The following is a 25010-nucleotide window of genomic DNA, read 5'->3' as shown; positions in this document are numbered from 1 at the left end:
CATTTATTCTGCAGTTCTCTTTAGTTAAAACTTTTTTGTTTTGAACTAATATCTCTTCTGATTTATTTAGTAAAGTAACATTGACAGGGGCTTGTGAGTTACGATTTTGAGTAAAGGCTGACCCTGAATGGGCTTTAAACCTGAAGTACCTTTTAAGAGACTGTAAGATACCAAAAAATAATTTATAACCTCAAATGCTGTAAGAAGGGAGGTGATTAGGAGTTGTGGGGTGTAGTTGGGATCCCACTAGTAAGATGTGTAATGTCCTCTCCTCTCTCACAAAATGCCTAGCAGCTTTCTGTATACCATAGATGAAAAATAAATGTTTGTTGAATAAATAAATGAATATAGGCTTACTCAGCTTCCTTATTTATAAGAACAATTTTTCCTTTATCAATTAAATTCTCTGAGTAATTTGAAAATGAAATTGCTCTTTAAATTTCCAGATATCAAGTATTAATTATGGAACCTATTCTGTTCTTTTTTACACTAAAACTATAACCATCTTTCAAATCCTCAACAAGCATTATTAAGAATTTAGCATATTGTGCCAGGTAATGTGTTCTCTTAAATAAAGACTACATCCTAGTAACTTGTAGATTGTACTACTGTTGTGTCTGACTATGCTTAAAGACAACAAAAATTCAGTTAACATAGAATTCAGAGGCTTTCCTGATTATAAGGCCAAAGCCATCAAGTCCAACCCATACTGGATAAGGAATCTTTCTACAATCAATGGCCTCTTCAAGGAAGTCATCCAGACTTTGCTGGAGGTTTTTAGTTAGCATCTATACATTCTATTTCTGAATAGCTCTGACCCCTAAATTGAGCTTTTCAGCAATTGCACCCATTGCACTGTCAACTTAAAATCTGGAGACCCAAAGTTTGCTCAGTCCCATAAGAATTCATCCTGAGGGAGGTCTTGGATTTAGCCATTTCAGACTGAATAATAGACCTTAAAGTAACTGATAATCCCAGTTTAGGTGGGGCTAGCAGACCCAATCAAATGCTAAGTAAACTTTTAGTCTTAGAAGTTTCCCCCATTGTATCATTCTCTAGAAGACCCACATCTGGGCAGGGACCATCATTTTAATATCTATTGTAAGTAGCCCACTCCCAGATACCCCAGCCTCAGACTAAGTTTCTTTCCCTAGCTGGTCAGTTTAGGCTGAACCTCGAATTTCCATTGTAACCATTGTAATGTCAATCAATCATACTTCCAGGTCCTTAGTTCCCCAAATGGTATATAAGTTCCCCAAATTCTATTCTTTGGAGTATCATCTAGCTCCATGGCCTCCCAGGGATGGGTTCTCAGAGTCCCCAGGATGTAGGCCCTGTGTAGTGCTCGGTGCTGGGCTCTGTATAGCTGCCAATTATTGGACCTATCCTTCTCCCGATTAAAAGACTTGTTTTTTCTGACTACTTTAGTAGTTTTGTGTATTTTCCATATTAACAGCATCAGGTTCTTCCCTCTGAGGTCAAGCAAAATATGATTATTCTGGAAATTCCTGAGGACAGTGGAAATGTCCTGTATAATAAGTCTTCTGTTCTCTAAAGCAAATATCCCCATATTCTTCCAAGGATCCTTACAGGTTATAGTCCTGTAAGTCATACTTCCTCTATCCCTCTATCCCGAAAAAAGTTGGTCGCCTCAACTGGAAAAAAAGTACCTCAAATGTGGTCTGACCATAATTAAGTACAGTTACACTATTTCCCTCAATTTGGACACTTTGTTATTGTTGTTGCTCAATTGTTTCAATCCAACTCTTTGTGACCCCATTTGGGGTTTTCTTGGCAAAGACACTAGAGTGGCTTGTCATTTCTTTCTCCAGTCATTTTACAGATGGGGAACTGAGCCAAAAAGGATTCAGTGACTTGCCCAGGGTTATATAGCTAGTAAGAGCCTGAAGCTGGATTTGAATTTGCAAAAATGAGTCTTCCTGATTCTAGGCCTGACACTCTATCCACCGTGCCACTTAGATGCCCCAACTTGGGCACAATGCCTCATGTAATGCAACGTAAAGATCTGGCAGAACATCATATTATTAATTCGTACACAGATTGCTGGGCACTAAAGCTCTCAGATCTTTTTCAGACAAACTCCTAAGGAGAAATAATTGCTATATGGAGGAAAAATGGCAGTCAACTTCTTTTTTTTTTTAATACATATATATGCATTAATTGATGCTAATGTAAATAATGTAGGGACAATAAAATGGAGTGTGGTTTATAAAACTTATCTTGGGGAAAAAAAGAAGATTAAAGAAGGGATTGGGTTGCTAACAGTCAAAGGAGAGAAGGTAGAGCTATTCCATTCTTACTTTGCTTCTGTTTAATTTGTCAAGGAGAATTGATTTGGCCTGGAAAGGACAGAACAGAAATAGCTAATATGGAGCTGATTCTCTAGATAAAGTAAAAGATCATCAAATGAATTTTTAAAAAATATATAGATGTAGGGAGAAATTAGATGACTCAGTGAATAGAGCACCAGGCCTGGAGTTGGGAGAGTTGGGTTCAAATCTGACCTCAGGTGCTTCTTAGTGATGTGACCCTGGGCAAATCACTTAGCTCCATTTGCCTAGCCCTTGTCTCTCAGTTTTAGAGTTGTTACAAAGACAGAAAGTAAGTGGGTGGGGGGGAAGAGGAGGGGAAAGGAAGAGTGCTCCTAATTCCCTTGAATTCAAAATAGCTGGTCCAGATGAACTACTGTTTTTTTCAATTATTTAAGCAAGCTGCAGATGTGACTGCCAATCCATAGTGACTTCTGAATCATGAAGAATAAGAGAGGAACCACAAGACCAAAGAAGGGCAAGTCTTATTCTGATAGCTTTCAAGAGAAGAGAACAGACTTTGCAAACTGCAAGTCAGTGAACTGAAATATTGGCCTAGAAAAAAAATGAAAAAGTTGGTTAGTAAGTATCTTGAAAAGAAAGAGGGTACAAAGAGTTATCATAGGTTTGGCAAGAACTAATTATTCTAGGGTAATTTTCTTTTTTTTAAACATTCCCCTTGATATTATAGATATATTTTACCAATATTTTAGCCAATATGCTTAATTGTTTCATGCTTAACTTGTGGGAAAAAAGGAAAGGAGGAGAGTGGAATGCTAGAACATAGATAGTATCATTGGAGACATTCAGAATCATTTAAATTGTTGGACCCAAAGAGAAGTTATTAATTATTCATTCTCAACTTTGGAAGGCCAGTTGTTGTTCATTCCATTATAGTCCAAAAACTATCTTCCTTGGTAAAAAGTAAAAAGAAAAAAAGAAGCAAAAGGGAATTTGAGTATTACTAGCATCTCTTTATCAAGAGCTATTATGCAACTGCTTGAATATATGGGCTGATGGGGATATTATTGGGGATGTAGACACTAAACGATAACTCTAGTCCAACTATCAATAATATGGAATTAGGTCTTGATCAATGATACATGTAAAACCCAGTAGAATTGTGCGTTGGCTAAGGGTGGTTAGTGAGGTTTGGGGGAAAGGGAAAGAACATGAAATATGTAACTAGGAGAAAACATTCAAAATAAAAATTAAAAAAAAAACGGAGCTATTATGATCCCATACCTGTCAAATAGCAGTCCTATCTTTTCTTTGATACTCCTCGTGAACCTCCTAAACTGGGTTTGGAATCTAGTGAAGATATCCAGGTCTCTCAAAGAACTTCTTGACATAGTTCCAGCAAGTGTGGCTGCTATGACTAAAGAGATCTTTCATCAGGAAACGTTGGAGTCTTCACTTTACTATAGCTGACTGCTAGAGGCTACTATGATTTGTCTGACCCTACAGAGAGAAGGCCAGAAGATAATACTAGGGAGCAGGCCTAAAAGAGATGCTAATAATATCAGGGAAACTCTCCAGAGGAAACTAGGTGCCAGGACCAGTGGAGACTAGCAGAGCAATTGGCTATAGTCAAGGCAGTCCAGTGACATCACCAGAAGACCTCTGGGTGTGTGTGTGTGTGTGTGTGTGTGTGTGTGTGTGGCAGGGAGAAGTGTTATTGTAAATATCTGTAGTGGGAATTCTCCCTCCACACATAATCCTTTTGTGTGACCTTTTGATGCTTCCTTCTTGTCCATGCTTACTATCCTCCACACTGCTATGTATATTTGTGAGAAAGCATTCCCTAGGTTTACATGGGCAATATCCTGCTGCAAACCTTCCTACTTATTCCTTTCATTATAAAGCTTTTGATTTTAACTTTGTCCTTTGGCCGACTGTAGAAAAAGCAAACACATTAGTAGGTAGTTTATGAGGTACTACTTTGAGGAAATCTTTCCTCGCAGAGGACCTTGAATAGGGTCCTGGAATAGCTACTCTGGGAAAGAGAGAGCGGTGCCTCAGAAGGTATATTAATATTTTTGAATCATAAATTCAAAGTGAATGTATTGCAGTCTTGTAGCAACTGAGGCTTTTGTACCAAATTTAACATAAATTATTTATATTAATAATATATTTAGTGATATAATATTAACACAATATAATATAAATAATATAATGGTCAATATAATTATTTAACATAGCTAACATAAGTTAATTAACATAATTTTGTCAATTCCAGTCAGTGCTATAATAGAGTATTAGACTGTGTATGAAAAAACTAGATTCCTTTGTTTCACAGCAAAAATTTCTTGTAGTACTTTAATTTCAAATGCTTGTAAGAATTAAGTGTAGCTGATAATGTATCACACTTACTTTAAGTAAAGTTTCTGTGGCTTCATTGAATTTAAAGTAAAGAAGTTCCCGCAGTTCCATAATTGATGCTTGGTATTGTGCTATTTGTTCATTTGTCAACTCATGTGGTGGAGTATCAAACAGAACTGATTCCAGTTTCTCAATTAACTAAAATGTAAACATATTTCTACATTAATCTCCTGACAAAGGAGGAAAAGGGGAAGTGGAAGAGAATGAATATTCCACATTTTATGTTGAGAAATAATATATCCTTCCTATATTCACATAACATATGCACATTTTTTAAATAATTCAAGACAGGGAAAAATGGAAGATTTTTCTTGAAGTTAAGGAGTTCAGGTACCGTCCCTGAGCATCAATGCCCCAACAATTTTCCAACTGATGACATTCCTAAACTCAGGCCCATAAATTCATTAAAGGAGTTAGGAATCCCTTATCTACTTGTCATTCCTCTCCTTCAGGAGCTCCTGCTCTAATCTTGTTTCTCTCTTTTTTTCTTCCTTGTTCCTACTTTTGTTGCTCCCACTATCCCTCTATTTCACTGGTGTGACCACGGCTAGTCTATTTCTGATGCTTTTGCTCCTCATACTTTTACAAAAGGCAAAAGTCACATGGAAGGTCAGAAGGATAATGGCACTGAGGAGAGAAATAGGGAGGCTACTGAGAGGGTTACAAAGAATGAGTCAAAAAGAATCAAGCTGGTTATGGTCAAAATATAAGGTCCTTGAGAGTAGGGTCAGTGTTGGAATCTGAACAGGGAGCACCACTAACACACCTATGATACCTTTTAGAGATGATGGTGACAGTGACATGCTTAGAATGGTCTAACCTTAATGCAACAATAATTTGCATTATAATTTTTTTAGGGAGAAAAAAAAAACACTGCTTCCTGTTATCTGGCAATGGAAAGTAACTTGATTTTTAAATAAAATAATTCAGTTACATGGAAGCAATGCTGTAAATGTCGTGTGCTTGTCTGTGTTATTCATGTTAGCCCCTAACCAAAATTTTAAGTATCTCTGAACTGAAATGCATTGGCAAGATTGTGAAAGTTCTAAAAAGACCCCATCCATAATGAACTAACCATATGTTATGGGGCTAATGATTAGTAAAGAACAATGTACATGTGTAACTTTATATTCCATATCCTGACTGAATATTTAGAATTTAGATCATATTTCAAAATTTACCTCTAGCACTAGTTTACTCTGTTTCATCACAGAATCAATATCTTCATTTTGCTTTTCTTTCCATAAACTAATGAAAGTATTTATCTCTGGGGCTATAGAAGGATCAGGACTTCCATCGCACTTGATATAATGAAACCACTGCAAAACAAAAACAAAACAAACAAAAAACTAGTTAAGTTCTTCACTGACAAAACTTCAACCAAAATTTAAAACATTTTAAGACAAGCTCTATGAAATTCTGGTTGTTGACCAATGCAAAAATATGTACATTTAATCTGCAACTACCAAAGCTTTCATGATTCAATATCAAGGATCAACTGAAATCAAGTATGCAAAGCATTATAAAACTTAAAATATTTTAAACATTATTAAACAAAAGCAACCTTGTTTATCCAGTTCCTACTGTTTGGATCTTTGGGTTCAACCAGCTAGCACCCAGGAAAGTCTCCATCATGCACTGTGCTTGATGTGGAATCCTACATATCCAAAAAATGTCTCATTCATTGGCTTACAATGTGAGACAGCTCCTGTAGTATCTGACCTTGCCAGCTCCTCTCGGAGAAGTCCTTCCTGGTTACATGAATGCTTTTCAGGACTTTCCTTCTGTGCCGGTGAAAGTAGATTTATAATAATTGACATCCATCACCTTAAGGTTTTATAAGATGGTTCACTTGAGCCTCACACTAATCTTATGAAAGTTACTATAGCTATTATTATCCCCATTTTAGAAAGGAAGAAACTGAAGTTCAAACCAACAAGTTAACATGCATGTATTAAGTGTCTAATATTGACCAGCACTGTGCTAAGTGATAGAGATGCAGAGAAAGAGAAAAACACATACACAGTTCCAAATGTCAAGGGAACTCATAGTCTTCCTTGGGGAAGAGGCAATATATAAACAACTATGTACAAACAAGATAAATGTAGAAAAAAATGGACATCATTTCAGAGGGAAGGTGCTAAAAGTAAGCAGGAAGAAAAGCCTTTTTGCAGAAAGTGAGTCTTTTGCTTAGTTTTTAAGGATATTGGGAAAGCCAAGAGTACAGAACAAGTTCTATACATGAAGGTCAGCCAATGAAAATGCTTACCACCCCCCTGAGGTGGCCACACCAGGGATTCTATGACTTGTCCATGGGTACACAGCTAAGTATCAGAGTTAGGATATGAACGTGGGTCTTCCCAATACCAGGTCTAGTATTTGATTCATTAAAACAAACTATGGTACTTTATTTCTTTTCTCTTTTATTTTCTTTAAAATGCAATTTTATTTTATTTTCAATTTCAGATTTTCTCCCTCCCTCCTACTCCTTTTCCTCCATTTCAGAAGACAAGAAAAACAAAATTCGTTATAAATATATTCATGTTACAAAACTAATTCCCCCATAAGCCATATCTTTAAAAAAGGAGAGAAAAAGAATAGAAAACATGTTTTAATAAGTCTAGGCATTCTCTATTGGAAGATGGAAAGCATGTTTCAAAATGTTGTTTAGTCATTTCAGTCCTCTGATTCTTTGTGACCCCTTAATGGGATTTTCTTGGCATAGATACTGAAGAGATTTTCCATTTACTTCTCCAGCTCATTTTGCAGAGGAGGAAACTGAGGCAAATTGGCTTAAGTGACTTGTCAAGGGTCACATAGAGTAAGCATCTGAGGCTAGATTTAAACTCAAATCTTCCTGACTCCAGGCCTACTACTCTATCTATTGTGTCACTTAGCTGTCCTTTTCATCATGTGTCCTTTGGAATTGTGTTGACACAGTCATGTGTTGATTATCTTTACAATATTTCTATTGTATAAATTGTTCTCCTGGTTCTGTTCACTTCACTTTGCATCAATTCATACAAGTCTTCCCAGGTTTTTCCTGAAACTGTCACCTTCATCATTCCTTATAGCATGCCCAAAGGGCTTTAAAAGACTGTCTGCCCTTTGATCCAGTCATACCACTGCTGGGTTTGTACCCCAAAGAGATAATAAGGAAAAAGACTTGTACAAAAATATTTATAGCCACACTCTTTGTGGTAGCAAAAAACTGGAAAATGAAGGGGTGTCCTTCAATTGGGGAATAGCTGAACAAATTGTGGTATCTGTTGGTGATGGAATACTATTGTGCTCAAAGGAATAATGAACTGGAGGAATTCCATGTGAACTGGAAAGACTCCAGGAATTGATGCAGAGTGAAAGGAGAGGCCCAGGAGAACATTGTACACAGAGACTGATACACTGTGGTAAAATTGAATGTAACAGACTTCTCTATTAGCAGCAATGCAATGATCCAAGACATTTCTGAGGGACTTATGAGAAAGAATGCTACCCACATCCAGAGAAAGAACTGTGAGAGTAGAGACACAGAAGAAAAACAATTGCTTGACCACATGGGTTGAGGGGGATATGATTGGGGATGTAGACTTTAAACGAACACCCTAGTGCAAATATTAATAATATGGAAAAAGGTCTTGATCAATGGCACATGTAAAACCCAGTGGAATTGTACATTGGCTACGGGAGGACATAAATCATGTAACCATGGAAAAATTCTCTTAATCAATTAAATAAAATTTAAAAAATAAAATAAAATAAATCATTCCTTATAGCACAATAATATTCCATCACAGCCATATACCACAGCTTGTGTAGCCATTCTCCAATTGATGAGTATTCCCTCAATATCCAATTTTTTGCCACCATAAAAAGAGCTACTAAAAATATTTCTGTACATTTCCTCTTTCTTTGATCTTTTTGGGGAATAGTCCTACTAGGGGTATGCTTGGGTTAAAGGTTATTAGCAGCTTTTTACATGTGGCTTCAAATCACTTTCTAGAATGATTGGACCAGTTCACACACTCCATTGATGGTATATCCATCAGTGTTAATTTTTTTCCCAGAATTTTTTCACAATTTTATTAAAATAGAAAACTTCAGAGTAGCTAGGCCTTACTTGAAGTCACTGCTCATATAAAAATCAAGTTTTATATTCTTTTCCTGCTCCCTGACTTTTTCCAATTCCAATACCATGGAAAATGCATTGGATCTAAAGCCAAAAGTCTTAGCCACTTACTAATGCTGTGACTGTAGTCAAGTCATTTAACTTCTCTAAGTCTCAATTTCTTCATCTATAAAGTGTAGACCATAATGTCTGTTCTATCCTATCTCATTGAGTCGTTATAAAGAAAGCATTTTGCCAATTGGAAATCACTCTATAAATATGAAATGGTTGTTATTATGACCCATGAAATCACTCAGTTTATACAATCCTGGCCTCCCCAGAATTACCAAAAATTCATCAAATGCCCACTAAGTTGTGAGTCAATCAGTCAACAAGTATTTATGTGCCACGCAGTGCAAAAAATAAGGCCCCTGGCCTCAAGGAGCTCCTAGTCTATTTGGGGAGAGAAGCTCTACACAGCTATATGTCTGTGGTAGTCAGCATAAGGGGTAGGTCATCCTAGAAAGAAAGCACTAGCGATGGGGAAGAATCCGAGTTGTGTCTCTTGTAACCTGGGAAGGGAACTTTAGAGTCATTGGTACTCACAAGGGACAATAACTTGAATTTATATAGAATGGTGTAGTAGATGGGTAGCAAGCTGTGAAGACCTGAGTCTAAGTACTATCTCTGCTTTGTGTTGGCTGTGTGTCACTTAATCTCTCAGTTCTCTGGACAATTTGATAAATTAAATTACAGATAAGATGCTGACCAGCACTGGAAGAGGGAGGTCCTACTGAAATCACAAATCTGGTTCCCATCCCTCTAAAGAGGAAAATAGTAACTTCAAGGCAACCCTTAAAGTCAGAAGTCTAAGTTTTAATCCCATTTTACAGGTGGACATGCCCAAAGCCAATAATTAGTAAGAGAAGGATCATGTTAATTAATTTTAGGTCCTTTTGAGTTTTTCCATAGTATATTACCTCCTTAACACCAGCCTGAACACATCATTTGTCTTTCAAATATTGTTATAAATTAAAATTTTAAGTGTTTTATAAAAGTAATCTTACCTAGGGGGCAGCTAGATGGCTCCATAGATAGAGAGCCAGCCTAGAGACCAGAGGACCCAGGTTTAAATCTGATCTCAGACACTTCCTAGCTGTGTGATCCTGGGCAAGTCACTTAAGCCCAATTGCCTAGCCCTTAACAGGCTTCTGACTTGGAATCATTACTTATTATTAGTAATAAGAGAGAAGGTAAAGTTAGTTGGTTGTGTTTTTTTTTTTAAAGAAAACTTACCTTAGAAAGGTTTCTAACCTCTTTTTTCCATTTCTCTGCGTTAATAAAACATTTCTCTAATAAAAAAAGTTCCTCAAATTCTTCAGTTCTCCGAAGTTGATCCTGTGAGCATAGGAGCAATAGTGAGAATTGCTCAACTTAACTTTTACTTTCTATTTAATCATCAATAGCACCAAATTGAACTTCCTTGTACAGTTTCAGATAACCAAACTAAAATGAGCACAAATACAATTTAAATATATAGGCGTTATCACTTTCTTGGCGATACTCTCCCTTCCACATACTTGGCAACTCTTCCTTCCCCTTCTGCTGGGCCCTGTGAAAACCCTGTCCTTATCAAGCAATCTCCAAGAGTTGATGAAGGGATCTCCCTATGTACCCTTAGATCCTGACATTCAGCTAGACCCCAAGGATAAAAGACCAAAGGACAAAGTCCCTCCCTTTAAGGAGCTTATATATTCGAGCAAGGAAATAAACATTTTTTAATTATTTGCGATTTGCCAGATGCTATGCTAAGCCCTGGGGATGCATGAAGTAAAAAGACAATCCCTGTTCTCAAGGAGTTCGCCATCCGACCAGGGAGAAAAGCCCATAATGGGTACAAACGAGCTATCACTGGGTAAAGAGGAAGTGGAGAGGAGCGGATGGGAAAGGCTTCCTACAGAAGATGAAGCTTTAGTTGGAATTGAAAGGAAGCCAGAGAAGTGAGTGGACAGAGAGGAAGGAGAGTGCTCCAGGCAGTCAGGCAGAGAGAAAATGCTCAGAACTCTGAGGGTGATCCACAGTATCCAAGTCTCCTGAGAGCTCAAGAAGGAAGATGGAGAAAAGGCAGCTGGAGCTGGTCAGTAAGAGATCACTGGCTGGGAAGGGACTGAATCTGGGATTTCACTGGTATAAGGAACTCTGGGGGAAAATGCTTTACCAAGGCAGGGAGGATACTCTTTTTTTCTGTTAAGTCTGATGTCATTCTATACCAGACTGTGACTGTGTGATCAACATCCTTTGTACCTTTCAGAAAAGTGAGGTTCTTCTGATGGATGCCATCTCCCTGCTCTTACTTTCATGTAAGATACTCTTCTTAAGGACTTCAATTATGGGAATGAACAAATTTTACCTCTTCTTCCTGTATTCAATACTAGTGTATTTCTTTTACCTTACCTATCTTTCCCCTCTTAAATCCTCAGAACAAAAACAACTGGGGACAACTAGATAGCTCAGTTGATTGAGAGCCAGGCCTAGAGAAAATAGGTCCTGGGTTCAAATCTAGCCTCAGACACTTCTAGCTGTGTGACCCTGGGCAAGCCATTTAACTCCCCACTGCCTCACCTTTACCCTTTCTTCTGCCTTGGAACCAATACACAGTATTAATTCCCAGATGGAAGGTAAGAGTTTAAAAAAGAAAATAACAGAACCAATCTACTCTATGACCTCTGTTTCTCTTATTTAAGTCCCTCAATAATCCCTCAAAGACATTAAGGATCTGAAGTGATATTTGTTTCTTCTCTTCCTATTAGAATGTTAGCACTACACTATCATATAGGTTAGCCCCTTCCAAATGCTCATATAAATTTACCTTTCTAGATTTCTCTGGGTACTTGTATTTGAATTTTGAAGTTCCTTCTCAGGGTTCTGGTCTTTTCATCAGAAATGCTTGGAAGACCTTTATTCCATTAAAAACTCATTTTCCCCCCATTAGGATTCTATTCCTCTTTGTAGGGTAAGTTATTCTCAGTTGCAAGCTTCTATCTTTTTGCTTTTTAGAATATTATATTTTAAGATCTCCTCATCTTAATAATAGAAGCTGCCAGGTCTTATGTAATGTTTAGAGTGGATACTTTGTTGTTTAAACTCCTTATATTTGAAGTATTTTTTCCTTTGATATGGGAGTTTTGGATTTGAGCTATGGCTTTCCTGAGACTTTTCCTTTCAGAATTTCTTTTTTTTTTCTGTTTTCACTTTGTTCTCTGGATCTAATAGACCTGGGCAGTTTTCATTTATGATGTTTTAAAATATAGTGTCCAGCCCTTATGTTTTTAACCATGATATTCAGGTAATCCAGGGATTCTTAAATGATGCTAAAGCGATTCTTAAAAGTTGTCTTTTCTTGACCCATTTTAAAAATATCAGATGTCTTAATTTTTCTCCTATTTTTTCAATCTTTTAATTTTTTTCCCCTAACATTTCTTGCTGTCTAATGGACTCATTGGTTTCTGTTTGGTTTATTCTACTTTTCATGGAATCCATTACATGGGTGTGGTTTACCACATTCTCTTCTAAGCTGTTTCTTCCAGTTCTTTCCTCCATAGATTTGATTTGATTTTTAAAGTTTGCTTTACTTCTAGTTATCCCTATAGTCTTGATAGAAAATCCATTTTTCCTTTGAGTCTCTCCTTGCAGCTATTACAGAGCTACTTTCTCCTTCTTTTGGAGGACCCCTATATCAGGAATAATTTTTTATACTGATCAGTTTTATTTTTTATTTAGTCATCTCTCCACCTTTGGTTTCTAAATTTAGGTCCTTGGGCAAGGATGAGATTCAAATGCCTGCTACACTTTTGGGTAGTATGGTCAGCCTTACTTGGTCTCACCCTGGATCCCCTGGGTTCTTCCTATCCTAACCATTATCTTTCAGGGTTAGATCACACCAGATCTTTTAAGTTCAGAGTGCTAGAACTTCAGGTAACTCTTGACAGTTCAAGACAGTGCCAGAAACCTCAGAGTCTGGCTACTGGGGCTTTCTTCACATGAGTTTTACCATGCTGTGCCACAGCTCCTCCCCAGGGATTTCAGTGTCTGTGCTTAGGGCCTTCTGTCCTTTTTGGGATTTTGCAACCTTACTAGGGCTTTATCTTCCTCTCTTGCTTGCTACCTTCAGACACAAAGACCTGCAGGATACATGTGTTTCTGACCCATCTCTAATTACAATGAAGGTCTATCAATTTGTTGGGCTGTACTGGCTTGACATTTATTTGTTGTTAGACTTCTACATTGGTTTTGTGCAGTTATGGAGTAGAAACAATCACTATAGTTTCGCAATGGATTTTTAAAATCATTATTCAGTCTGATGAAAATGTCATATTTTTGCTAACATAGTAAAGTGAGAACTAGGTGATCTGCCCCCATTCAGTCAGACATCCTGATGATTCCTGACTGCTGCTTCTCAATCCTCTTCCCATGTTCACAGGAATTTCTTACCCCTGTGTGTGCATATACTCCAAGACTATCATGTGCCCTCCTCTCTGTTCCCACTCTCTCGTACCATGTCCTAAGCTCCCAAGGAGTCCACTATCAACTATCCTCTCCTTGCTGATGACTCCCAAATCTACGTAGATCATCCTGATGCTTTTATGGAACTGTTGTCCCACATCATACATTTCCTGTTAGATATTTCCAACTCTGTTCCATAGATGCCTCCAATTCAACATATCCTCCACAGCAGAACTCCCAGATCCCTGCTTCCCCAGTCCCCCATTTCTGACCAGGATAGCAGTCCCTGAGGCTCCTTACTTAGGACTCATCCTGAACTCCTTCTCCCCTGCCACATGCAGCCAGCTGGACCAACTTGTGGATTCCACCACCCCAATGCTGCCTCTTGCCAAGCCTCCAACTTGGGCTTTCTGACTTCAATCTCAATCCTTTTATATCTTGTCTTTGCCCATTACCATGGGAGCTCTTTCAGTTAGTATTCATATTCCCCATGCTTAGCACAGTGTCTGCATTAGAGTGAGTGTTTAATAAAAGCTTGTGCATTCCTCTATTGACTTCCTTCCTTCCAACTCTAACACAGAAGGGCAAGGGGTAGGCAAATGGGGTTGAGTGACTTGGGGTCACACAGTTAGAAAGTGTCTTCAGCTAGATTTAAACCCAAGACTTTCCATCTCTAGGCCTGGCTCTCAGGCCACTGAATCACTTCATTGCCCTACCACTCAAACTTTTAAAAATGGAACTGGCTCTCTTATGAATTTCTTGACCCAGAAATGTTCAAGCAGAGACAAACTGACCCACAGACAGTGAGTCTTTTCAAATCAATTAAATAATAAGAATCACAGACTGAAAGTTTGAAAGGACCTCACTGGCCCTCTAGTCCAAGCACAAAGGAGGAAATCAACACCTACATGATTTACCTAAGCAGCAGGAGCAGGATTTGAACACAGACACATCCTCTGCCTTCACAGCCAGAGCTCCTTCTACTTGTTCCCCTCCACATAATTCAAATAAACTCAAGTGCCTACTTTGTGTAAGGCACTCCTGATGTCAAGACAAAAGGGAAAAACAGTGGCTGCCCTCCCAGACCTCCCAGCATTCTGTACCAGGAGGCTACAGCACATACACAAGGAGGCACGGTATTTCTGTACATAACGGTGCCCTTAGAGAAGAGAAAGCTAGACTGGGTGACCTGTTGGCTCCTTCCAACTCCTCCCCAGTTCTAGGATTCTGGTATTCTTCTTCTATGCTATCTCTTAAATTCCTACAAAGTTGTGAACTAACCTTTTCTAACAACGCCTCCCACTTGCGCCTTTCAACCTGTTGTCTTTCAAGTTTCTCTGCTGCTTCCCGTTCAGCTTTCAAACGGGCTTCCTCTGAAGAAGAAAAAAGTAAGTGTTTATCAGGAATGCAGTCACTGATTTTAAAGGATACTTAAAGTTACCTGAGCTAGTTTTTATTTACAAAGACTTAAGGGACATTTTATTTATTTTCTTTTAATAATTTTTTTTACCACAACAATTTCCACATAAGTTTTTTGAAATTATATCATCCAAACTGTCTCCCTCCCTCTCTCCTTTCCCCCTTCCAGAGCTGGCAAAACAGTTCAATCTGGGTTATACAAGTATTCCAACATATTTGGGGGGCATTTTAAAGGACAATCTCTGCCTTTACTAAATGGCAGAAATGAGCCTTGCTAGTCTTAACAATGCCTTATTTCTAAGTTCATAAAAGTTACAACCCTTCCATCAGAAAGAGAAGAGAGATAGGGGGGTGAAAAGGAGAAACAGGAAAAAGGGAGAGAGAAAGAAAGAGTAATTGCTTTGGGGAGAAATGTTGCTGAATGATAGAGGGAATGGAATTTACTTTATCATAAAGATGAACTAAAAAGTTTAAGATACTCCAGTCTTGAAAAAAATGAAGCTTGAGTTGGAATATGATCTCTAACACTATATAATATGAGTAATATCAATACAAAGCTTGAAGAGGTAATTACAACAAACAAAATATCCTAGTAAAAAACTAATAAAAATAAAGCATTCTTACCTTTAGAGATTGTACATGGAGAAAATATAAATATGTTCAGGAAGGGCTTAAAGAAATGGGTGATTGATATATTCATAATGTACTGTTTAGAAGGAAATGGGATCTTCATTGTATATCTCTAATATCTTTCCTTGCTATAGATATCAGATAAAAATGTCAAGTTGGATGCATTATGGGTTTTAATATATTTCTTATATTCAATTTTCTAATAAGCAGATATGACACTATTTTCCATTTTATAATGAAAACACAAAGAAGTTTATGCCAGATTACATTAAAAAGTCAATATAGGAATTTAGATTAAAATTCTGAGTTCATGACTTTGTTGACTATGTTCCAATAACTAGATTCCTCTAAATAGCTGCTTTTTAAAAAGCCACATCAATAGTCACTACTTTTTAAGTGCTTAAAATTACCACAAATAGTTTAACTCCTAGAGGCTTTATAGCATTTTCAAAAGAATCTAAGTTTTTGCTAAAGACTCAACAACAACAAAAAAATTTTAAGTGCCAGAACCTTTTTTGGTTAGAAAACTATATATGACCAAAAAATTGTTGTTCAGTAGTTTCAGTCTTGGCTGACTCTTGGTGCCCCATTTGTGTAAAAATACTGAAGAGGTGTGACATTTCCTTCTCTAGCTCATCTTACAAATGAGGAAACTGAGGCAGGCTGGGTAAGTGACTTGTCCAGGGTCACAAGCTAGTGTCTGAGGCCAAACTTGAAGTTGGGAAGAGGAATCTCCCTGATTCCAGACCTGGTACTCTTATCAACTAAGACACCTAGCTGCCAACCAGAAAATTACCTTAAGGTTTAAAACATCAATGTAACAAATTTTAGTGAGCATTTTACTTCCTGAATTAATTTTAATTTTTCAACTATACTTTCAGCATTTCAGTTAATTGCTGTCTCCTCCCACAAGATATATACTATAAGAGGACAAAACTTATGTCACGGTTACCTTTATATCTAGTATGCATTTATTATATATTTGTAGATATATAATATAGGTATATGTGTGTATCTAGTATATATTATATGTATTTTAATAGATAATATATGTATATATATATGTTTATATCTAGAATATATTTATATATTTATAGATATACATATGTTTATATCTAGTATATATCTGTACCTAGCACAGGGCCTGGGTACATGGCAGGCGCTTCAAAAATACTCATTGGTTGATTGTGTATTTAAGCCCTTATCATATATATTATCATAAAGTTAAACAATAAAGCAATTTGTTCAACTCCTAGAAATCCAGGCTCTATCCGCCATTTTACAACAACATTAATTCTATGTATTGTACCTTCTTCCTTCAGTCTTCTTTCTTCCTCTTCTTGTTGCAGTTTCAGTCGTTCACTTTTGGTGAGTTTCTTTTTCTTCTCACCCTCTTTCTTACCCTTAACAATGGTTTCAATACATAAAAAGACTGTTACCACATGTGTAAACTGATGGTATCATTTCCAAAAAATAGTTTATCTGAAATATATATTTGCTTTCAAGAACTGCTGTCAGAAACAGTGTGAACTAAGCATTTTATGTATCAGTAAATCTATTCTGTAATATGTTGGCATCTATCTTGCTAAGTACTTTGTGGCTAATAATAATAGCAAAATTCACTTTTATTTGGTGCTTTATGATTAACAACTTTCCTCATAACCACTGTGAGTTAAGTAGTTCATCATTATTAATCATATTTCATTGATTATTGAAGGATAACAGATTTAGAGTTAGAAGAAAACCTTGAAGTCATCTAGTTAAAACCCTTCATTTTACATAGTAAAGAAAATGAGGCCTAAAAGGTCAAATGAGGCCAAACTGAAGTCCTGGATATATTTTGAATTGCTCATGACCATGACAATGGAAAGGGTTAGAGTTAGAGTTTAAACTCAAGTCTTCAAACTTTACTCTACCATGAGTCAACATGTATTCGAACTTCAGTTATTTAATTGAGTATCCATTGTTTTAAAGTCGTAATAAAGCTGCAGGGTCTTTAGGAGAGTGAGAATGGCTTCTATCAAGACAGTGACTTCATTGATCTCCTTGGTTGATCTCAAATCTGGTTGATGAGGGTACTACCCTATGAAGGCAGAGGCTTATAAGAGAAGAGTGGTTAGCTCTACACCTTAGCCCCACCTAGAAACTAAAGAGCCAAAAAAAAGGGAAAAAAAAGAAAGAAAACAAGGGGAAGGGGAGTAAGGGCAAGTCATGCAATTAGAATTACAGTGGTGAAAAGAGACTGGAGAAAATTCCTTTCCTCTTTCTCTTTTTGACCTCTCCCTCCCAACAATTCCAAGATGTCCATCCTGGTTGGAAAGCTTTAAGAAATACATTCTTCTGTACTCCATTTCCCATTTAGTGCAGTGACACCACAGGTAGGAGAGTAGCAGATTTGGATGGTAAAGAGCCCAAGTCAGAAACTTAAGAAATCAGGAATTCTGGAACAGCTGGGTGGCTCAGTAGATTGAGAGCCAGGCTGACAGACAGGAGGTTCTGGGTTCAAATCTGGCCTCAGACACTTCCTGGCTGGCTGACACTGGGAAAGTTACTTAACCTCCATTGCCTCATCCTTACTGCTCTTCTATCTTGGAACAAATATACAGTATTGATTCTAAGATGGAAGGTAAAGGTTTACAAACAAAAAAAAAGGAAATCATGGATTCTTTCTTCCCCCATTTTTAAAGAAATTAGGAGCCAGGAAATCTTTCCCTTGATAGGTTAGCTGAGAATCTCTTTTATAGTGTTGTAATTAGAAGCCACTGCAACTTCATGGGTGATAGGTTAAGCCTTTTGGAGAGCGAATGTGAGAATGTATAATATCCTGCCAGTATTATTGTTGTTAATCTGAGTGCCAGGATTCTGAATGCATCCTAAATTTTAGAAATACTTCAGCAGGATCCCTGGAATGCTACAATATACCATGAATCAAAATTACCTTAGGCAAATGTTATCTGCTTGATTTGATATATTTTACTTTAAAATTCCCAAAGCAGTAAGTGTATATTTTAAGCCTGTTTGATAATTGCTCACTTTCAAACAAATTTGTGTATGAGAGTATGTAAGAAAAATGGATAGACAGAAATAGAGATATATTGGATAATTGGTAATTAACCAAGTAGTACTATTTATTGCCAAATCAAGAGAATTTTCATTTGTTTTTCCTTTTCTTTAGCGAGAAAATTCATTTAACAATTCCTTTGATATTTCAATAGATCTGTGATCATAGTAACGTGAGTATTTTCTCCAGTGATGCAGATCACAATTCAGTTGTGTGTAAATGGAATTAATATCTGCCGATTCATAGTCAAAACTCTACTCATCCTAGGCATAGAAATGATGTCATCCTCACCTCACTTAATGGGGAGGGGGGATGAGTTACCCGCAGGTGACAATAAGTAACAAATCAAGAACAAGGGACTGCCCTTTAGGCAGTCCAAATCAATGTAGAGACTGCCATTTGTCCACTTGAATTAGAGGTGGACCCACGGGAAGTGATGAAAGACACTTTCTCTTTAAGTATGTTGGTTACTTCCTGTGGAGGCAGTTCCCGCCTTGAACTTGGTGCTGAAAGAGCTCCTGAGACCACAGGCCGCTTACACTCTGTATTGTCATGTGGGTAAGTTAGGCTGACTTCCTTGGCCTACCTAGGCCGCTTCCAAACTCTGCCTTAAGTAGGCACTAGCCTATCTGGTTGCTAGGCCTTGAGGCTTGCAGCCTAATTTATTTAGCCTTTTAACCTTCTCTCTCATCCAGGCCTTGGAAGGTCTGGACTAGCCTCTCCCTTTCTCTTTATTCCCATACCTTTACCTTCCTAATTGTAAATAAACTGCCTTAAACGATGCTGACTTGGGTCTGATTTAATTATGGAATCAACCTGAATTGTTGATTCCTGGTGGCCACACTTTAAATACATATCTATAAAATACCTAAATTTCCCTCTTACAGTTGTAAGGTCTCCATATTTAATATGATATGCACAAAAGAGGTCAAATTTGAACTGGAGCATGTCATTGTAGGAATGATTTGCCACCATTATCCTAAGTCCACATAAACTCACATAAATGAGTAGTGTCATTGTATTGCTAACATTGAAGTGTTAGATGTTTATTCTCAAAGTTAAAAAAAAAAAGCTTTGTCTATACATGTTAAAAACACCATAATATCTGTGATGAATCTCAATGCCATTCATATTCATAAAAACAATACAATAAACTTATTTCCTCCCAAATTGTAACTTTTAAAATACTGAAATAGCTCAAGAATAGGTAAGTTCAACAATTAAATTTAAATTTTATTTCCTTCAAATTCTGTCTTTTAAGATTTTAAAGGTAAAATAGTATCTCGTTATAATGTATAAATGCATAACCATTTTGAAGGGAAAACATCCACTGGAACAGTTAAAATTATTAAAAGCAATGACAATGTAAGCAGTAGAAGAAAAATAAAAGCTCACATCTATAAAATATAATACACTATATTTGTCACTGGGTTTCACAAGTATTTATTACCAATGAAAGAGACCACTGAAAGACCACTGTGTTTGCTTTTTATTAGTAGCTGAAGACTTCTACAATAAATTTATTAAAGAAGCTAAAAATTCCCTATATTTCATTGCTAATAGATGAAGCAACAGATATAGTTGAAGATTCCCATTTGATTAAATATGTATATGTTAAAATTAATGTTAGGGAAGAACTGCCATTTAAAAAAAATTCATTAATGGTAATGCCACGTCAAGAGAAATGTTCAAAATAATTGTCAGATTTTTTTCAAAAGAGTGATGTAATGTGGGAAAATTTTATTTTTCATTGAATATTGAATATATTCAATTCAAAAACTGAACTTTGCATTGATGGAGCTCCCTTGATATATAAATGAAGTATATAGATCTACAAGCACTACATGGTTCAGAGGGGAAAAGAAATCCGTAGGCCAACTGATTGACAAGCATCAAATAGATCACAAAAATCAAATAGATTATACTTTAACTGAAGAAAAACTTATTGTTGATGTAGAAGTTATCCCTGAATAAATTACCTGTATTCAGTTAGACAATGCATTTGTCAGAGCAATGATTGGAATTAATATTTTTTTAAAAGATGGAATAATAATTAGAAAAAGGTATAGTGTAAAAATTGAAATGACCCACTCCTAAACTATCTAAAAAGTATTTTGATCAGTGACCATTTGATGGCCTTACCAAATGGACAAGCACCCAAAGGATTACAGGATTGAGAAAACATGAAGAAAGAGGATGGAATGACAAGGTCAGAGAAGTTGGTATTGGCAGAACAGTTTGGTTGAAACATATTACATGAAGGAAAATAACATAAAATGAGGCTAGAAAGGTATAAAGAGCCTGTATATTTGTAAATGCAAAGCAAAGGTGGTTACATTTTATCTAAGAGACAATGGGAAGGAGGCAGCTGGGTAGCTCAGTGGAGTGAGAGTCAGGCCTAGAGAAAGGAGGTCCTAGGTTCAAACCCGGCCTCAGCCACTTCCCAGCTGTGTGACCCTGGGCAAGTCACTTGACCCCCATTGCCCACCCTTACCACTCTTCCACCTATGAGACAATACACTGAAGTACAAGGGTTTAAAAACAAACAAACAAAAAAACAAAACAAACCAAAAAAAGAGACAATGGGAAAACTACTGAATCCCCCTCTTTTTGATCAGGGGAATGTCATGGTCATATCTGTGCATTAGGAATATCATTTTAGCATAAGTGTGGAGAGGTGAGTAGGTTTTAATAAATGATCACCAAAGAAATATGCAGACATGATATAAATGATTTATGAGCAAACTATATAATTAGAAAAGATATTATGTTTGGAGAACAGTAAGTAGGCCAGTTTGGCCAAAACAGAGTGGGTGAAGGGAAGTAATGTGTAATAAGCCTAGGAAAAAAATAAGTTAAAACCCAATTATGAAAAGCTTTAAATGCCAAACTTGTGGAGGGTGAATTGGAAAAGAGAAGATTAGAGTCTGGGAGACCAATTAGGATGTTATTGTAATAGTACAGGCTTCTGATTGGTGAATTCCTCCCAGAATTTCCATTTTGAGGAAAGGCCCAGATCATCCATCCATCAGTCCTTTATTCTAAATGCATAAACATTAAATTCTCCTTACAATATCCCCTACCTATGCCCACTTTTCGCCTCCTCTTTACGGGTTATTTTGTATCCTATTATAATATACCATCTTGATAGCAGGGACTCTCTTACTACAGAGCCTAGTGAAAAGAAATACATAATAAAATGCTTGTTGGTTTGATTTGAAAAAGGATAGGGACCCTGTAAGAGGAAGGAAGATATAAATATATGAGATGTTGTAGTAATAAAATTGACAAAACATGGCAAACTATTGAATATGGGGAGATAGATAAGCAATGAAGAATCAAAGATGACTCCTAGGTTTTGAACCAAAGTGACTGAAAAGACAGTGATATCCACCACAGAAAGAAAGAAATTAAGAATGATAGATTGGGGGCAGCTGGGTAGCTCAGTGGAGTGAGAGTCAGGCCTAGAGACAGGAGGTCCTAGGTTCAAACCCGGCCTCAGCCACTTCCTAGCTGTGTGACCCTGGGCAAGTCACTTGACCCCCATTGCCCACCCTTACCAATCTTCCACCTATGAGACAATGCACCGAAGTACAAGGGTTTAAAAAAAAAAAAAAAGAATGATAGATTGTTGAAGACAAAATAATGAGCTCTGTTTGAATATGTTGAATTGGAGTTACCTATAGGACATTCATATGAACATGTGCAGCAAACATTTAGAGATACTGACGCTGGAGTTTTTAGAAAGAGATGGAAGTTGTATATAGGTTTGCAAGTCATCTGCATGAAGAATTCTAAACATGGCTGTAGAAAACACCAAAAGAGAACAGACAGGGAGAAAAGAAAAGAGGGCCCTGGGGTATATACCCATACCAAAAGAGGTGAGACATAGATGATGATTCAACCAAAGAAATTAAGAAGAAATAGGAGGAATCAAGAGTGCAGGATCAGAAAAACCCAAGGAAAAAAGTGTAGAGGTGGAGGAAGTGGCCAGCAATACAAAAAGCTACTCTGTTATCTACAGGAAGTAGGGTACTACCAAAAAAAGAAATTATTCATTTGGGCTGTGCTGAGCATTATCACAATTTTGGAAATGTATAGAAATCTTTCCAATTGTTTGGGGATATAAGATAAATAATGAAACTGTAGAGTTAGGAGGGGAGATAAATAAAGTATCCTATGGAGTTTTCTTTGCCTCTTACTAACTAGACTAATGCCTAAGGGAATGGCTTTGGGGCTTACTTCCCTTGGGAAAATAACAGCACCTTCGTTTTATTTTTTCCTTTTTTTAAATTCAATTTTATTTTTAGTACCATATTCTCTTCTTGTCTTTCCCCCTCCCATTGAGGCCAGAAAAACCACTCATTACAAGTACCTACAGTAATGCAAAATAAATTCTCCATATTAGCTATAGCCCAAAATAAAGAAAATAGGAAAGAAAGAGAAGAAAATATTTCCATCTGCAGTCTGAGTCCATCAGCTTTCTCATTGGAGGCAGACAGCATGAATCCTTCGGAACTGTAAGTGGTTCTCATGTTGATCAGTTAGTAGGTCTTTCAAAGTTGTTATTGCTGTTACCATATAAAATTGTTCTGCTCATTTTGGTTTGTATCTGTTCACATTCGAGTCTTCCCAGGTTTTTCTGAAAACGGTCCTCTTCATTATTTCTTATAGCATTTCTTATCTTCCATAATATTCATAGGTCATACTTTGTTCATTCATCCCCAATTGATGGGCATTCCCTTCAATCTCCAGTTCTTTTCTTTGCCACCACAAAAAAGAGCTGCTATCAGTATTTTTGTACATGAGTCATTTTTGTCTTTCTTTGATCTCTTTGGAGAATAGACCTACTAATTGCTGTGTTAAAGGGTATGCACAGTTTAGTAGGTTTTTTTAGGCACAATTCCAAAATCTTAAGGAGTAATAGCTTCTCCCTCTGAATTTCCTATATTTATATTGACCTAGATTGGAAGTTGGGAGAATGTTCACAAAGACTAAGTAGAAAAAGGCCTCCATTTACCAGTCACTATGCATGTATATATCCTTTTGCAAACAACATCAACTCTTTTATGCTCACAGAGGAAGGTTGGAGCTTAATAGTTGCAAAAATCCTCAATAACACACATTCTTCTGTAAATTATTGACAAGGATAGAGAACTAAAGAGATGAGAATCATGTAAAGCATGGCAACAATTTCAGAATAAGAATGAACAAAAGGACATCAATAGCTTTCTACCCATCTGTGTACTTTCTTGTTTCCATACATTCTTTCTGAGAATTACTTATATACTGGTAGGCCCTGGTTTACTTATTTTCCAAGATATCTCTGGCCATGATTTACTTCATTTTCTCCTGTTCAGCTACCTCCTTCTCAGCTTCCTCACCCACCCCCAGAGAGAATGCTCTGGAAAAACCTATGCTCCGTTCCACCCTGGTATCCTGATTGATACCTGTCAAAATAGAGGGAGTGAAGTGAAACATGGGAAAGGTGATAGACCATCAGAACAATAAAAGGACTATGAGGCATCAATGAGGATCCAGTTATAATTGGACAATATTACGTGGCAGGATCATGGAATCACAGATTTGGAGCTGCAAAGGACCCTTGAGGTCAACAAATCCAACTCCATTTCACAGATGAAGAACTGAGTCTCAGAAAGGTTCAGTAACTAGCACTGTTACAGAGTTAGTAAGCATCTGAGGCAGGATTCAAATTCTGGTCTTCCTGGCTCCAAGTCCAACTTTCTTTATACTAATATGGTGCATGGAAGGTTTGCCTCTACCAGTACTGCAGAAGGTAGAACCATCCGCACTTAGCTCTGTCACTTAAATGAATTAATCATCTAGGAAACTGAGAACCTTCTCTGGCCAGCATCCCAGTAGCCACTTCAGAAGGTACTTACTTGAGTACAATGAGGAGGTGCAGTGTTGTCTTTGCTCACTAGAGGGTACTCTTGCTCCAAACTTGGACTACGTACCTTGGCATTCTTCAGCTCTTTTTTTGTCAGACAATATTCCTGATGCATGTTCAATGTAGGTTTAAGAGCATGATCTAGAATATGTGCTAAAATTATTAAAATGGAAAGCTTTAGAATTTTAAATAGGAAAAAAGGGATGAACATTTCTGCTCCAAACTGCACCTGAGAAATCCCTTGCTCTCTCAGACAAATTCGTCCAACTATTCTGAGTAGTCAAAAGAGTAGAGGCAAGAGATATGTGTCCAAAAGTTCTTTCCATAGGTGAGGGGCTTCAATCCCCTGAGGAAAAGAAATGTGGAAGGCAAATTTTTCATCCCTCCAGCTAAGGAGTTGATTTAGCTCTCAGAAGCTGAGGTAGGAGCCTGGAATCCCTCTTGGCTCCAGACCCAAGTCTTCTGGCAGCCAAGCCTAAGTTGCAGGGCAGATCTCATCTCCACCTAGGTCTGGGCACAGCAGACAGAAGCACCATCCCACCTTTCTATTCATAGTTACGTGAAAAGAAATAAATGGAAGCGTTGGGGACATGGAAGGCCAAATGGAAAGAATCATTGATTAGAAGTTTTCCCAAGGGCAAAGTCGACAACTAACTCCAAAGATGAAGG

At 37.2% G+C, this 25010-nt stretch overlaps 1 protein-coding gene across 1 annotated transcript in view; it reads right to left on the bottom strand.

Moving 5' to 3' along the window:
• The window catches only part of DNAI7 (dynein axonemal intermediate chain 7), a 92239-nt gene that overhangs the window by 56681 nt on the left and 10548 nt on the right, over nucleotides 1-25010 (bottom strand). Inside the window, exons 3-7 of the mRNA XM_044677484.1 lie at nucleotides 16679-16772; nucleotides 14602-14693; nucleotides 10114-10215; nucleotides 5894-6031; nucleotides 4704-4850 (exon numbers count right to left, since the gene is read on the bottom strand). Coding sequence (XP_044533419.1) covers nucleotides 4704-4850; nucleotides 5894-6031; nucleotides 10114-10215; nucleotides 14602-14693; nucleotides 16679-16772 — 573 coding nt within the window. The remainder of the gene's footprint in view (nucleotides 1-4703; nucleotides 4851-5893; nucleotides 6032-10113; nucleotides 10216-14601; nucleotides 14694-16678; nucleotides 16773-25010) is intronic.

This window comes from Gracilinanus agilis, chromosome 5 (genome assembly GCF_016433145.1).
Source record: "Gracilinanus agilis isolate LMUSP501 chromosome 5, AgileGrace, whole genome shotgun sequence".
In the NCBI taxonomy this organism is placed as follows: Eukaryota; Metazoa; Chordata; class Mammalia; order Didelphimorphia; family Didelphidae; genus Gracilinanus; species Gracilinanus agilis.
The sequence above is the reverse complement of the archived record's forward strand: the minus strand, read 5'-3'. Positions and strand labels throughout refer to the sequence as shown.